The sequence below is a fragment of the Falco naumanni genome, chromosome 6 (genome assembly GCF_017639655.2).
Source record: "Falco naumanni isolate bFalNau1 chromosome 6, bFalNau1.pat, whole genome shotgun sequence".
Classification (NCBI taxonomy): domain Eukaryota; kingdom Metazoa; phylum Chordata; class Aves; order Falconiformes; family Falconidae; genus Falco; species Falco naumanni.
The window spans coordinates 55,043,834-55,056,752 of record NC_054059.1 but is presented as its reverse complement, the minus strand read 5'-3'; the positions used below and the strand labels follow the sequence as shown (position 1 = coordinate 55,056,752).

At 35.6% G+C, this 12,919-nt stretch overlaps 1 protein-coding gene across 3 annotated transcripts in view; it reads left to right on the top strand.

Annotated features, from left to right (window-relative positions):
• Positions 1–12,919, top strand: part of ENPP3 (ectonucleotide pyrophosphatase/phosphodiesterase 3) — a 43,759-nt gene that overhangs the window by 20,864 nt on the left and 9,976 nt on the right. For 2 of the 3 annotated variants that reach the window (XM_040597560.1, XM_040597562.1), the window contains exons 12-20: positions 614–722; positions 880–1,008; positions 2,407–2,438; positions 5,361–5,488; positions 7,272–7,338; positions 8,958–9,045; positions 9,796–9,968; positions 10,073–10,121; positions 10,842–10,996. In XM_040597560.1, the coding sequence (XP_040453494.1) occupies positions 614–722; positions 880–1,008; positions 2,407–2,438; positions 5,361–5,488; positions 7,272–7,338; positions 8,958–9,045; positions 9,796–9,968; positions 10,073–10,121; positions 10,842–10,996 (930 nt within the window). The remainder of the gene's footprint in view (positions 1–613; positions 723–879; positions 1,009–2,406; positions 2,439–5,360; positions 5,489–7,271; positions 7,339–8,957; positions 9,046–9,795; positions 9,969–10,072; positions 10,122–10,841; positions 10,997–12,919) is intronic. The other variant, XM_040597561.1, reaches the window with a different exon arrangement.

Genomic DNA, 12,919 nt, shown 5'->3' with positions numbered 1-12,919 from the left:
GCTGTAGGACTTACAGCTGTGCCATCTAACGGAACAGCCATCCTCTGTGAGTGGCTGTAGGGTGGGTTGTGCTGAATTTCTCCTGTATTACTTAAGTGGTGGTTAATGGTTTTCTGTAGGAAGTTAAGGAGAATGTATACATGAGAGAAGGGCACCATGCTTTCTTGGATGCCTCCCTGGTCTTACAGGCAATACATGCCTGTAAATATTTTTGAAGCACTGCTTATTGTTCATAAAATGACTTGTTCATACTATAATAAAAATTGTATTGAATGTTATAAATCTGATATTTTATATAAATTTTGGAGTGAGGAACAAATTTGATCTGAATGTGTTGATTATTTTTTTTTTGTTTCAATAAACATTTTTTGAAGCTCAATTTTTCTAAGGTAATAGAAAAAAAACTATTTGTCACTCTTTAAGTTACATATTCTGTGGTAGAGTAGTGGAATTCTGTGCATCTATATTCTAGTAGTGATGGAAAAAGAAAAGAAGAAACAATATTAAGAAACTGAAAACTGACAGAAAAGCTCACTTTTTTAGACTTTTATGATTGTATTTAAGCAAGAACTTGAAATAAGAAAAATTCTAATGAAACTGTTTTATTTCACAGGTAATCAAAGCCTTACAGATAGCAGATCAAGCACTGGGGATGCTAATGGATGGACTTAAACAAAGAAACCTGCACAAATGTGTAAACCTCATTGTTGTAGCTGATCATGGTATATAGTTATTTTTTCAATCTAATTTTACTGAGTCATTATTTTCTTCCTCTGTGTAATATGTGTGCTTACTAGTTTTAATCTATTTTGTAATTCACTGCATCTTCCTTGCCATATATTGTATATAAAAAATAACTGTTTCTATGTTGCCCTTTAGGGATGGAGATGACCTACTGCAGACAGTTAGAATATATGACTAATTACTTCAAACAGATTGATTTCTACATATATGCTGGGCCTGCAGCTCGCATTCGAGCAAGAAATGTTCCAAAGGACTATTTTACCTGTAAGTATGGACCAATTCTGGGAGTGCAAACTCAGTATAACAGGAAATAAATAAATACGGAAAATGGATAATCAGTAATAATCAACAGAGTGAACAGCTTTCCATTTTCCTTAACCTGGCTTAAACATCCATGGAAGTTGGGAGTTTTTTTTGCAAGAATGACCTCTTTAGATGACATTGAAGATTAGAAAAACTTGTTGCAGATGCTGACGTTTTCTTGGCATGTGGAAAGTTGAAGTAAAGCTAGTTTTATTGTTTTGAACTGGAACTTCAGGTCTTTTGTAAGTGCATTGCTCTTCATAAATTCCTTGTGCAACATTGACAGAATCAGTCTTTTTGAAGCAATGACTATTTCTAACTCTGTACAAAGTTACAAAATCTGAATCTTAGCACAGTGGAATCCAAGAGTTAGTTGAGCCCTTTGGCTGGTATCTCAAAAGAACAGAAAATTGAAACCATGTGAGCTGACTCTGACTCAGAACAGATACTGTGGTACCAGACTGAGAAAAAAAAAAAAACAACCCAAAACCAAAACATCCCCAAACTTCCTGTATCAAGGAAGTAAATGGAAAGAGGTAAAGCATGAAAGCTCTCTATTTAGTGAGCATATATATAATTCATAGAGTATTCTAAAAGGTATAATTTCTGCAGATCTCAAATAAGAGATAGGATCCCATTGTATGTTTTACTTATCTTTTCTAATTGTATTTATATTTGTAGGCACAATATTTATAAAGCATAAAGCAGACTTTCCTTGTTTTACATAGAAGACAGTCTAAGTCAGACAGGAGCAGAGTAATAAGCAGTGGAAAGAACAATGATATTTTGTATATGTCTTAACATAATTGTTGCCTCATTTCTTCTAACAGTCTTACTTTTTCTGAAGGATTTTTCCTTCTGTAAAGTGCTCAGATTTGTTTTTTAAAAAGCTAATGTCAAAAGGTTAAAGTCACTCTTTGAAAATGTAGAAGGTGAAAGTACTAAGACAGACTGGATTTGTCTCTGTGACTGCCACTGGAAGTGGAATACAGGACAAGTGCTCCAGGTCCAGTTTAATGTAAAAAAGCTTATACTTCCAACAGAGGTTAGGTGGGAGAAGAAAATTTGGTTCTGATCATGTGTCAGCTTTAGGTGTAGGCAGTCAGTACCATGACAGCTTTCTACAGTCTGTCTTGATGTACCCAAAGTACTAGGTATTTCCACAGGGTATCACACTGACAGACAGTTACCCTTGGAAACATACCATTCCTACCCCTGGAAGGTTATGGTTACCATAATCTTCACAGGATAATAAAGAAATTCAATTTTACAGACAAAAAACATGTTGAAATTTTTCTCATGAGGCTTTGGACCTTCTGCTGTTTAAATGTATGTAAATTTCTCTTTTCTTTTTAACAGTTGACTCGGAAGGAACTGTTAAAAACCTCACAGTGAGTAATATTTTCATAATTTTTCCATGTAGTTCCTCTTAGTATGAATCTGATCAGAAAGCACAATTTGTGCAAAACTGAGGCTACAGTGCCAGTTTAAATAGTGTCTTGATTCCAGTGTACAATTGCAAGCAGTTCTGGAAGTTATTCAAAGATGGTGCACAAAAGTTTGCCATGGGGAATCTCTGTTCAGAGAAAAAGAGTCTTCTGTACTTCACTTTGAAAAAAGTGGCTGACTTCACGTGGAGAAAGAAGAGTGTATCTTTATTATAGAACAGAATACAACACAGAGATGCTTTAGGTAATAGGCATCTGTTAGCTCTGGACCACAAGTGTTGCACCCACACTACGTTAAAGCAACTTTACCACAAAACAGATAATGACACTGTAGAGCACATTGCCACAGGGTGTTGTAGAGGCTAGAAATATAAATAGGAAGGAAGGATTTTAGACAAATTAATGGGGGACAGGCCTGTAAGGGCTATTAAATGTGATCCACAAGCAACCTCTAACTTAAGAAGCCTAGAGAAAACTGAGCAGGTACAAGAAAGAAGGTTCATTCAATACTTCAGTTGTTCTTACAAACTTTAAGTATCTGATTCTAGAAATTCTGGAGATCTGAATGGAAACAGAGTACTAGGCAAGATTAACCTTTGGCATGAGGCAGTATGGCTATTTGAGGATCTTTTATGACATTTCACTTAGGTAACCACAGAACTTTCAGGTATGCTGTACTACCACTGGGCCTCATACCAGTAGTTCTGCTTGGATCTCTGCCATGCTGTATGGATGTAGACTTCAGGGCAGGTGCAAGCTTGTTGGTGTCTCCCGTGTAGACCATTGCTCCTTGTGGGTACACTCCGTGACATCTGAGCTCTGAAGGGTGCAAACAAGAGAGTACAGAACAGAGGGCAAAACATGGAAGACCAAGCCTATTTTATTAAGGAAAGGTGATAATGCATTTTTTCTTATACTTTTTTAGATAGATAATTCGCTGGCTCTTTTTTTCTTTTTTTTTTTTTCTTTTTTAGTGTTCAAGATATACATTATTACTTGTAGGATGAATGTGGTGGGCAAACTAAAATGCTTGTAGGAAAGCTGTCTTTTTTTATTTATTTGCGTTTATGATTTACAGTGAGTTAAACATTTAAACTGCTTGCTCTCTGTGTATTGTCATAGTTTTCCCTTCTTTCCTTCATTGCCAGTTTTTTTTCTATTCTGTGACTAGTCCTAGTTCAAGCAGTGGACAGATGTTCTGGTAGTTTTAGAATAAATTCTATCAGCTTGGAAAAATTCTGAGCTGTTTCAGCTGTGTATATTTCTGATAAACCACCATAGAGGTCTTCCTTTAAACTGTTGAACAGCCCAGTTGTGCAATATTGCAGGTAGCTTTTGCCTGCCACTGAAGTCCAAAAGGCAGTGATTTTTTACTTTTTTTATTTTTTTTTTCTTGATTATGAATACCTAAGAACACGTCCCTTATTCCCCAGCATCCAAAGCAGAGGTGAGAGTACTATATCCGTGGTTGGGAATAGCAGAAGGAGCTTTTTCAGTGTTACATCCCCTACCCCATCGTGTGATGTGGAGCCTGTCATGTTCAAGAGTGTATGTGAGGGGAACAGCACAATTTGCATGTTCTCAACTCTAGTTGAAACTGCAACTGCTAATAGTTACAGAGATGTAACAGTAACATCTGTGTCTTACAGGAATAGCCTAATATCAGGATACTTCCGCTTCCCCTTTCTGTTCATAAATAGTGTATTTTGTCCCTTTCATGTTCTTAGAACAAGAGTTTTGGGCAGAGAAGGGAGTTGTATATCGTATATTAATTGCTAATCAATGGACATAAAGTCATAATGTACGTTGATTTTTTTAATTTTCCTTTTAATTAGATTATCCTTTGTAGAATGACCTCTCCTGGGCTAGCAAACCCATTGAATCCTTATTTTTCATGTTCCTGGATTCCACTATGCTTCTTTGGTGACTGTTCAGGCACACTTACTCTCATTTCACATTAATGTCATTCTGTATAGAATATACAATTCTAGTACTTAGAGGTGAAAATGTCAGATCAGACTCCAAGTATGCTATAGTTTGGACAGTTGGTGTGGTAAAACTTTTTTTTTGGGGGGGGTGGTTTACCCAGCTTCGTAGCAGCTCTTCCCTTAGCATTTTAGATGTTCTGTGTTGTCCCAGTGCTGGATTCCTGATCAGGAGCAACACTTCTGAAACATTGCCATGATGCTTGCAGCCAGCTGGAATGGCTACTGATGGCCACATGTAGTTAATCTTTGCAGTATCTCCTATGGTTGTCATTAGGCTGTCAATGCCAAACTCATTCATGGCATGCCTGCTAACACAATAGTTACAATAACACATTAAATGTGGATGTGAAATCTAAGGCTTTTAGCTAACAGCTGAGCACTGGACATTTACATGGCATAAGAGTACATGTTCAGCCTTGAAACGAAAACCCTAGACTGTGCTACGTTACGTGTACTTTGTTTTCTTTGTTATTTTGTGAATGGTAAAGTATAGAAGGTGACAGAAATAAGCTGCTCAGGAAATTTCTCTTGTAAAGTGTAATCTTATATACTAGATGCCAGTGACCTTAGTATGGACATACAGACTAAACGCTACTACTAAATATCTTTCACCCTTAGGAGTATTTTACCACAGTATTTGTGAACTTGCTATACACGTTATAGCAGTATATTTTCAAACTGTTCCAAAAAAAGCTGCTTTTTCCCTCCATTGCTTCTTGGGCCAAAAATGAGATCTGCAGGTTATCCAAGAAGCTATCTGTGAATCATATGCTTTCTGCTTATATTCCTGTCACTAAGATGCTTGTGATAATGTTGAATGTTGGGTTTATTTTTATGCTGAGCAAAGCTCATGACTGAGCTCTTTCCTTTTGCACAGTGCAAAAGATCCCCTCAGCACTTCAAGCCTTATCTGACGCCTGACTTGCCAAAACGATTCCACTATGCTAACAATATTCGTATTGATAAAGTTCATCTTTTGGTGGATCGACAGTGGCTGGCTGTGAGGTAACTTAATTTATGTGACTGTTACCTTATCTTTTTCATCCCATTCTCATCCTTTTAATTTCCTTCAGATGCCTCATTTCATATTTTGTTTTAGACTTGTTACATTTCCATGTACTTATGTTTAAAATCTTATTATATGTAAAAAGAATGCATTATTAGTGTGATTCAAATCTTAAGTCTAATAAACGAATCATCATCACTCCAGATCAAAGTTTTACAGAAAAAAAAGGAAGAAAAAAAGAAAATAAATGAATACTACACACAAAAAGTCTCAAAAATATTGCAATTAAAATTGTTATACAAAGCCTTCCCAGTATCTCGCCCTTTTCCTGGTGTTACAGTCACTCTTCCACCACTTCTGGGTCCTAAGGTTGATGGCTTCAATGTGGTGTATGTGTGGATATGGCAGTAATCATCATTATGAGTCCTTCATCGGGAGAATATTATGATGTTTCTTCTTCCTTGCTCTGTGATCTGAATGGAGTCCTTCCTATATGTATGCTAACACTACAACTTGCTTATTCTTCACTGGCCTGCAAGTTAGCATTACACCTCAGTTCACTAGATATGATGCATTCTGCACGTGTTAGATATTTGTTCTTTATTCTCTTTTTTACCTCTAAGTCTGGCTTTGCTCAGTTCCAGATCTGTATTTCCTTAATTGATCATAAGTGAGCTGTTTTTAGCCTTGGGCTCTCACAGAATAACTAGTCGTTACTGCTGCCTGTACAACAACGATGTCTTTGCTGTGCAAAGATAAGCTGATAACAAGTTAGACATAACCACCTTGTCATTAAAAAAAATTGCTGTAAGAGCTAACCAATAAAAAAATAGCAGGTCAAGAGGAGTTCAGAGAAGTCTTAGTCCTCTGAGGCTTTGAAAACTCAATGCGAAGCCTGTGGTGTTAGTAGCAATACTGTATATACTGAGCTACAGCATTGCAGTAGGAGGAGCATGGGCTGACTTGGAATTTCAAGACTATTCAAATAATAGAAAATGCCGGATCAGTATATGACTTGACTGTTTTGATGCAACCAAATAATTGTCCTGGACATATAAAAATAGATGCCCACTAAAAAATCTCATATTCACGCTTTTAAAAATTGTGCTTAGATGTTCTTGTGCCTCTGAAAACAGGATACATGTGCTTGACAGCTGTGCATTGGATCAGTATGGGATGGCTATCTCTTTGTCTTTCCATGTATCTCAGCAATGGGTAAATTAAAACAAGTGTTAGTCATTATAAGTCAGACTATTCTGACATGTTGTTAGTTCTATAACACACACATCCACATCTCTCCTTCACCCTTTAGAACCCGTGATGAAAATGCACTGTCTTGTAAGGCAAAATCACTTGCAGTCTTATTTATATTGTTCCACAGAGGCTAACAGCGGAGGTCTCCCATTAGAAGTTTTCTATTAAAAAGCAGATGCCACAGAACATAACTGAGGAAGTCTTCCTAAACAGATTACACTTATTCTGCAAATTCTAGCTAGGTGAAAGCTTCAGTTCAAAAATCATGATTTTTTCAATTTATTTTTTAAACATCGATTCACTGTACACTCAGTAGCTACCTAGAACTATTTATTTCTGTCCATAGGTATCTGTTACAGGAGAAGAGGTCTTCATATATGTGAACACTGGATGAGCAAAAAGTACTACAGTATAATGCCAGAGTCAGTTCTTAAGACATGATCCCAAGTCCAGTGAGTCAGGATGACTATTATTAACTGGTTCTATTTGTGCCATTTTTATTTACACTATTTCATGGTTTTTCCTTAGGGATGGAAGGTACACATTTTGTGATAGGGGTAACCACGGCTATAACAATGAATTTAAAAGTATGGAGGTAAGATGATTTTGATTCAAGTCTTGCACCTTCTTATATAGAGAATCATGATGTGCTAGGTAAACCACCAGAATAGAATAGATTATACTTATTGCAGTGTAATATTTCTTCTGTGTCACCCAGACATAAACTGTGGACAAATACTGGGGCCACATATTCATATTTCCTTTCATTGATGTGTATGAGGCCTGCTTCCTTGAGATCCTGTAGTAAAACTTGTTTGGACTCACTTTAGCTCCATGGAGCCACATAGACCACAGTAAACAGGATAGTATGTTTAGCTATGAGACGCTGAATTATTTCATTCTTTCATTCTTCTACTGAAGCAATGAATGAAAAATCTCCGTAGGCTCTGGGAGTTCAGTTTTGCACCTGAAAGCCTGTGTGCTCAAATAAACTCAATCTCACTGTCTCTGCTTCTCTTACAAGACTTATTCTTTTCATCAGAGAAAAGAAGTCATTAGTATAACCTGAATGTTAGTATAGCCTGTATTGCAGTTTCATCTCATTTTCACTTCTGGTTACAATGAGAGTATTATGAGGTCTTGAGCGTTTGGTTTTTCGTATACTTTGTGATGTGAACCTGTAAGTAAGGTCAAGCATGCCACTACTAGTCCCCTATTCTGTGCCTGAGAATCAGATTCTTCTAGATCTTCGCAAGTATATTAAAACCATATGTCAATATACTGATTAGAATGGTGCTGAATATTTGTATGCAAAGAAAAGGTAAATTTTGGTTACCATAGAAACCTTAATCATAAATAACTTTATGCTGGTGGCACAATGACTGAGGAAGATTTTTTTTCTTTATAAAGGAGCAAAATATCTTAATGTTGTCCTCTTAAAATAAATTAAAAATTCTTTTTCTATTATGAGAATATAAGAATATTCTTTTAGAACAGATCATTGTCGTGTTTTGTTGTGTTTCCTGTATCTTACAGCAGCTCAGGAGGCTTATAAAGTAGTAGAAAAAATGTAGGACTGTAAGTAGTTATCAGTGTTCTGCCACAGTGCTTGCAGACCCCAGCAAGGCCTGCCCAGCACTACATTGTACCATTGATGGTACTGATGCAGGTCTCTGCTGAGCTTGGGATGGGTCTCTGCAGTTCCCTGCTCCTTGCTTTAGCCATGGCTATAGGCTTTTCAGCGACCCAAAGACTTTTGAAAATGCAACATGTATTAAAAAAAACTCCACCCACCGCCACCATTGCTTATATTTCTGTCTCAATATTAGCCTTTAGATAGGATCTGCCTGTGTCATAACTCTTCACTTCTTGAAATGGCATTGCTACTAGCTGTTGCAATGAAAACATAAAAATGTGTGAATTTGAAACATAACAAACAATTTTTGTAAGTAGGCATCAAAGTATTAAAGAACATAACCCCTCCCAGATTCATTCTAATAGTTCAAAGTATCCTGAGAAATTACTTTGTTTTGCTTTTTTCTTCAAATTATATGCAATGGCAAAATTTTCCTTCTTTACCAGAACAATCCTGTATTTTAGCTTTTATGACTGTGAAAATACTTTTTTGTACCAGGGTCCCTGTTTCTGTAAAGTGCAACTGTTTTTTTTTTTTTAATTCCTTTAGATAACAACTTTTGTTTTATTACAATCTAGGCTATATTCTTAGCATATGGCCCAAGCTTTAAAGAGAAAACAGAAGTGGATGCTTTTGAAAACATTGAGGTTTACAACCTTATGTGTGGTGAGTAGAAACAATCCAGTACTTTAGATATTAAACCAATGGTGTTTTCAAATACCAGTGAGCTAAAAGAAGAGTAACAAAAAATTGAGTGAATTCATTCAGAAGCTAGGTTTTTCACACAGAACACTGAAGCTCTGTGCTTTTGTCTTCTGTACAGTGCTAAAAGTTTAACTGCCAAAAATTATTCTGATTTGAAGGTTGTTTCTGATTGCAAAAGTATTCCACTAAAGAAACAGAGAAAAGTGCTCCTGCCCCATGGGCTTGCTGTTGAAATGATACCTGTGGGATAAGAATCTCGTAGAGAGTTATCATTCTTGTTCATAACTTAAGATGGACCATTGCAGTCCCAGCAGTGAGCATTTAGGAAGCATGCGCCTCAGAAAATATGGATTAAGGCATTGCACAAAAATGCAACAGGCTAATACGCTTCACAATGTGATGCATTTGTAGTCACATTTGTACTCTGCATTAAATCATCTAAACTTATGAATATTATGGCCTTGTATAAAAAAAAAATACTGTTGATATTCAAATACATAATTACCAAATCTTGATGCAGTGGAAGACAGAAATGAACTTTCATACCTAGAAAATTGCAAGTTGATGGTAGCAGTTACCATAATGGTTTAGATAATGGAATAAGCTATTTCTTCTATAGTTAGAATGAATGCATAGAATTGCAAAGATAATGACTTTTAAAAATGCCATTTTAGTCTTAAAATATGTTTTCAATTTCAAATGTTTAAACAGATTTGCTTCATATAACACCAGCACCAAACAATGGAACACATGGCAGCTTGAATCACCTCTTAAAAAAACCTTTTTACATTCCTTCACATGCAAAAGAAAACTCATCTCCTTCTTCATGTCCAGTTTCCCATCTGATTCCCGTACATGACCTGGGATGCACATGCCTGGGTGTAAGTAGGGGCTTCTGGGTTTTTTTAATCGTCTTTGTCAAGTGTATTGTCTTTTCTTTGGTTTTCTAAACTATGATTTCATTCTGAATGACTGTCATGTTTTACAGATAGATGAGTCAGCGCTAAACGAGAGGTTAAATCTGACCACAGAAGAAAGTAAGTAGCAAGGAATTAAATGAACAACAATATTTTAAAATCTATGCCCAGTTTAGATTTTACATTATTGGTTTCAGTGGGAATTTTTGCAATGTTAATTACAATTTAAAGTGAAGTAGGAAGACCAAGTCAGAAGCATAACTTTTTTTCTTTTTTCTTTGCATTTCTTTAAAAATTGCTAACTGATACTGTTATAGCAACATTTATGCATAGGAATTGGATCTGATTCCCATTAAAATCTCAGAAAAAACCATACAGGTTTCAGTGGTCTTTGGAAAAAGCTTGAGCACTTACAGGCTATATAGAATAACACTTGTTCCCCACCTTGTAACCATAACTTTGCCTTGTGTGCTTTTTTATGGGCTTTCTGGAAATCTTAGCAAGTGTTATAATGCTTCCTAGCCAAATAAGATGTAAATTTCACTTTACTGGCAAGATAAGTTAAAAAGATTTATATGGGTATCAAATTGCATAAAACCAAGAATTTGCAAGTCTGATACTTACACTGACTTTTTTACGTTAAACAACATAAAAACTATTTTCTACATTTTTTTATTTCATTCAAACTAAAATCTTAAAGAAACATACATCCATGTTTACTGTAGGGTTTATTTGTATTTGTTAATGTTTTAATTTACATTTTTTCTCTACTCCTTTAAACCTTTGTGCCACCCAGGATGTTATAGAGGAATGAATTAATAATTATTGTTTAAATTCTAGTACAGAAGGCAAACTCATATCATTTGCCATATGGGAGACCCAAAGTTCTTCAGGAGGACAATATCTACTGCCTCCTTTCTCATCATCAGTATGTGAGCGGATACAGCTATGATATCTGGATGCCACTGTGGACTGCATACACTGTGAATAAGCCTGTAGGTTATCAAATACCCATACTATTCTTAAATATGTAATATAATGAATTGAAAATGTGGTTCATTCATCAGGAATTCTGGTTAAGGACTGATTGATATCATGTGACTAAGGCCCTTATATCTGAAAAAGAAAAAATGTCTTTGATACGTTTTTAATTTCAACTATCTTAATATATTGTTTAAAAAATAGGAATGGCCACCTGTTACCGACACAAAAAATATAGAAGAATTAGAGCTACTTACTGGTGAGCTGGTTCCATTAAGCCTGTAATAGTTCCATTAAGTTCTGTAAATGGGATAAGCTGTCAGGGCAGTACTCCAACTTGTCTGTCATTCCTGAGGAAAAGCAGGCTGTGATTTCCAAAATCAGCAACTTTTAAGCTTTTATATGAATATCATGATCTTTCTGCACTTAACAAACCTTTGTACAGCTCTCCAAGACAGTTTGTACTAATGCATATTTCTCTGTGTTCTGTTTATTTGCTCCCTATCATGCTATATAATTTCTGAAAAATATAATTATAGCTGAATGAACCTCTGAGAGTGCACAAGTATGTGGCTCTGAAACACACAGAATTTTCAGGGTCAGTAAACTAGTGGACATTCATGGGTTTAATTCCTCCTATAATTTTGACCTTTTTTCTAAGTCGCCCTGAGGAAATAACTTTTACATTGATTTTTCTGTCTGAAAGGAACTGTTATTGATGTCTACATAATTTATTATTTTATTGCTATAAATATGGGGAAATTATTTTAATCACATATATGCTGCTAGAATGTCAATATTTCAGAAAGTTTTATTCCATCCTTTCTACTGATTTTTCACAATCTGAGTGAAAGATCATGAATCCAGCCCTAAGAAGGCTCCTAGTCATGTGAAACAAATGTCCATGTCAACAAAGATTTGTTTTACTTCGTCATGTTTGAAGATCTGTTCTTATAGCTTACTATGAAAGTGAATTACCATAATGAAAACCAGGTAATTGTAGGCAGATTTTTTTCTGATTTTGCTTTAAAAGGATTAAAAAGTCTCGCTAGAGATGGAGTCTTTCTAATATTTCAGCACCAGCAGAAAAAATCTCAATAAAAGCAAATAACTTTTCAGACATTTTCCTTTGTTGGAAACCAAATTCTTAATTGGAAAAGAAGTGTATAAAGAAAGTTCTTGCCCGATATAACATCTAAATCAACAGAAATACATATTTGTGGGAGTTTCTTATAGTGGTTTACGCAACATTGTGGGAAGCAGCAAATGATTGAAACTAAAGTATTAGAGCGTATATTTCACAGCAGACTCTAACACAATGATGTATGTTTTCTATAGAAGGGATAGGAAAGAATAAATTTCCTCTGTAATACTCTCACAGTCACAATGGTGAAAGGCCGTCAGTGTCAGAGCTCACTCACTGACTTACCTTATAGAGTCAGCTGACATAATACCTTATAGAGTAAGCTGACATAATGATTTTTTATTACAGCATGTACTAATCAGGAGAAAAAAGCTTTATAAATTATAACAGCAGTGGAAGTACGGAGGGATAGAGCTGGCTACAATACTTGGGAATGACAGAAAATTGCAATTTCTACAGAATTGTTATTGCATCCTAGGTATTTATATGATGTGAATAAAGTTGGTGCAGTGATTTACACAATTTGTAAGGTGGGGCATTTATTGTCATTAGGTAGCTATAAAGAAAGGCTTAAACAATAAAATCGATCATGCAGGCTGGAGTTCTGCTGGTTTTGTGTGATTTCAAAGTTCTGAAACTGGGCTGGCCATTCAAGCCCACACAGACTTATTGTATCTGCATGTGATATCAGAATCAGGGTTATTATGAATAGTATATAGTTACAGTTCTTAAATAAATGATGTCAGGTAGAGTTTTGGTTACTTAGTATTCTCAGTCAAAGAAAAATTTAAGA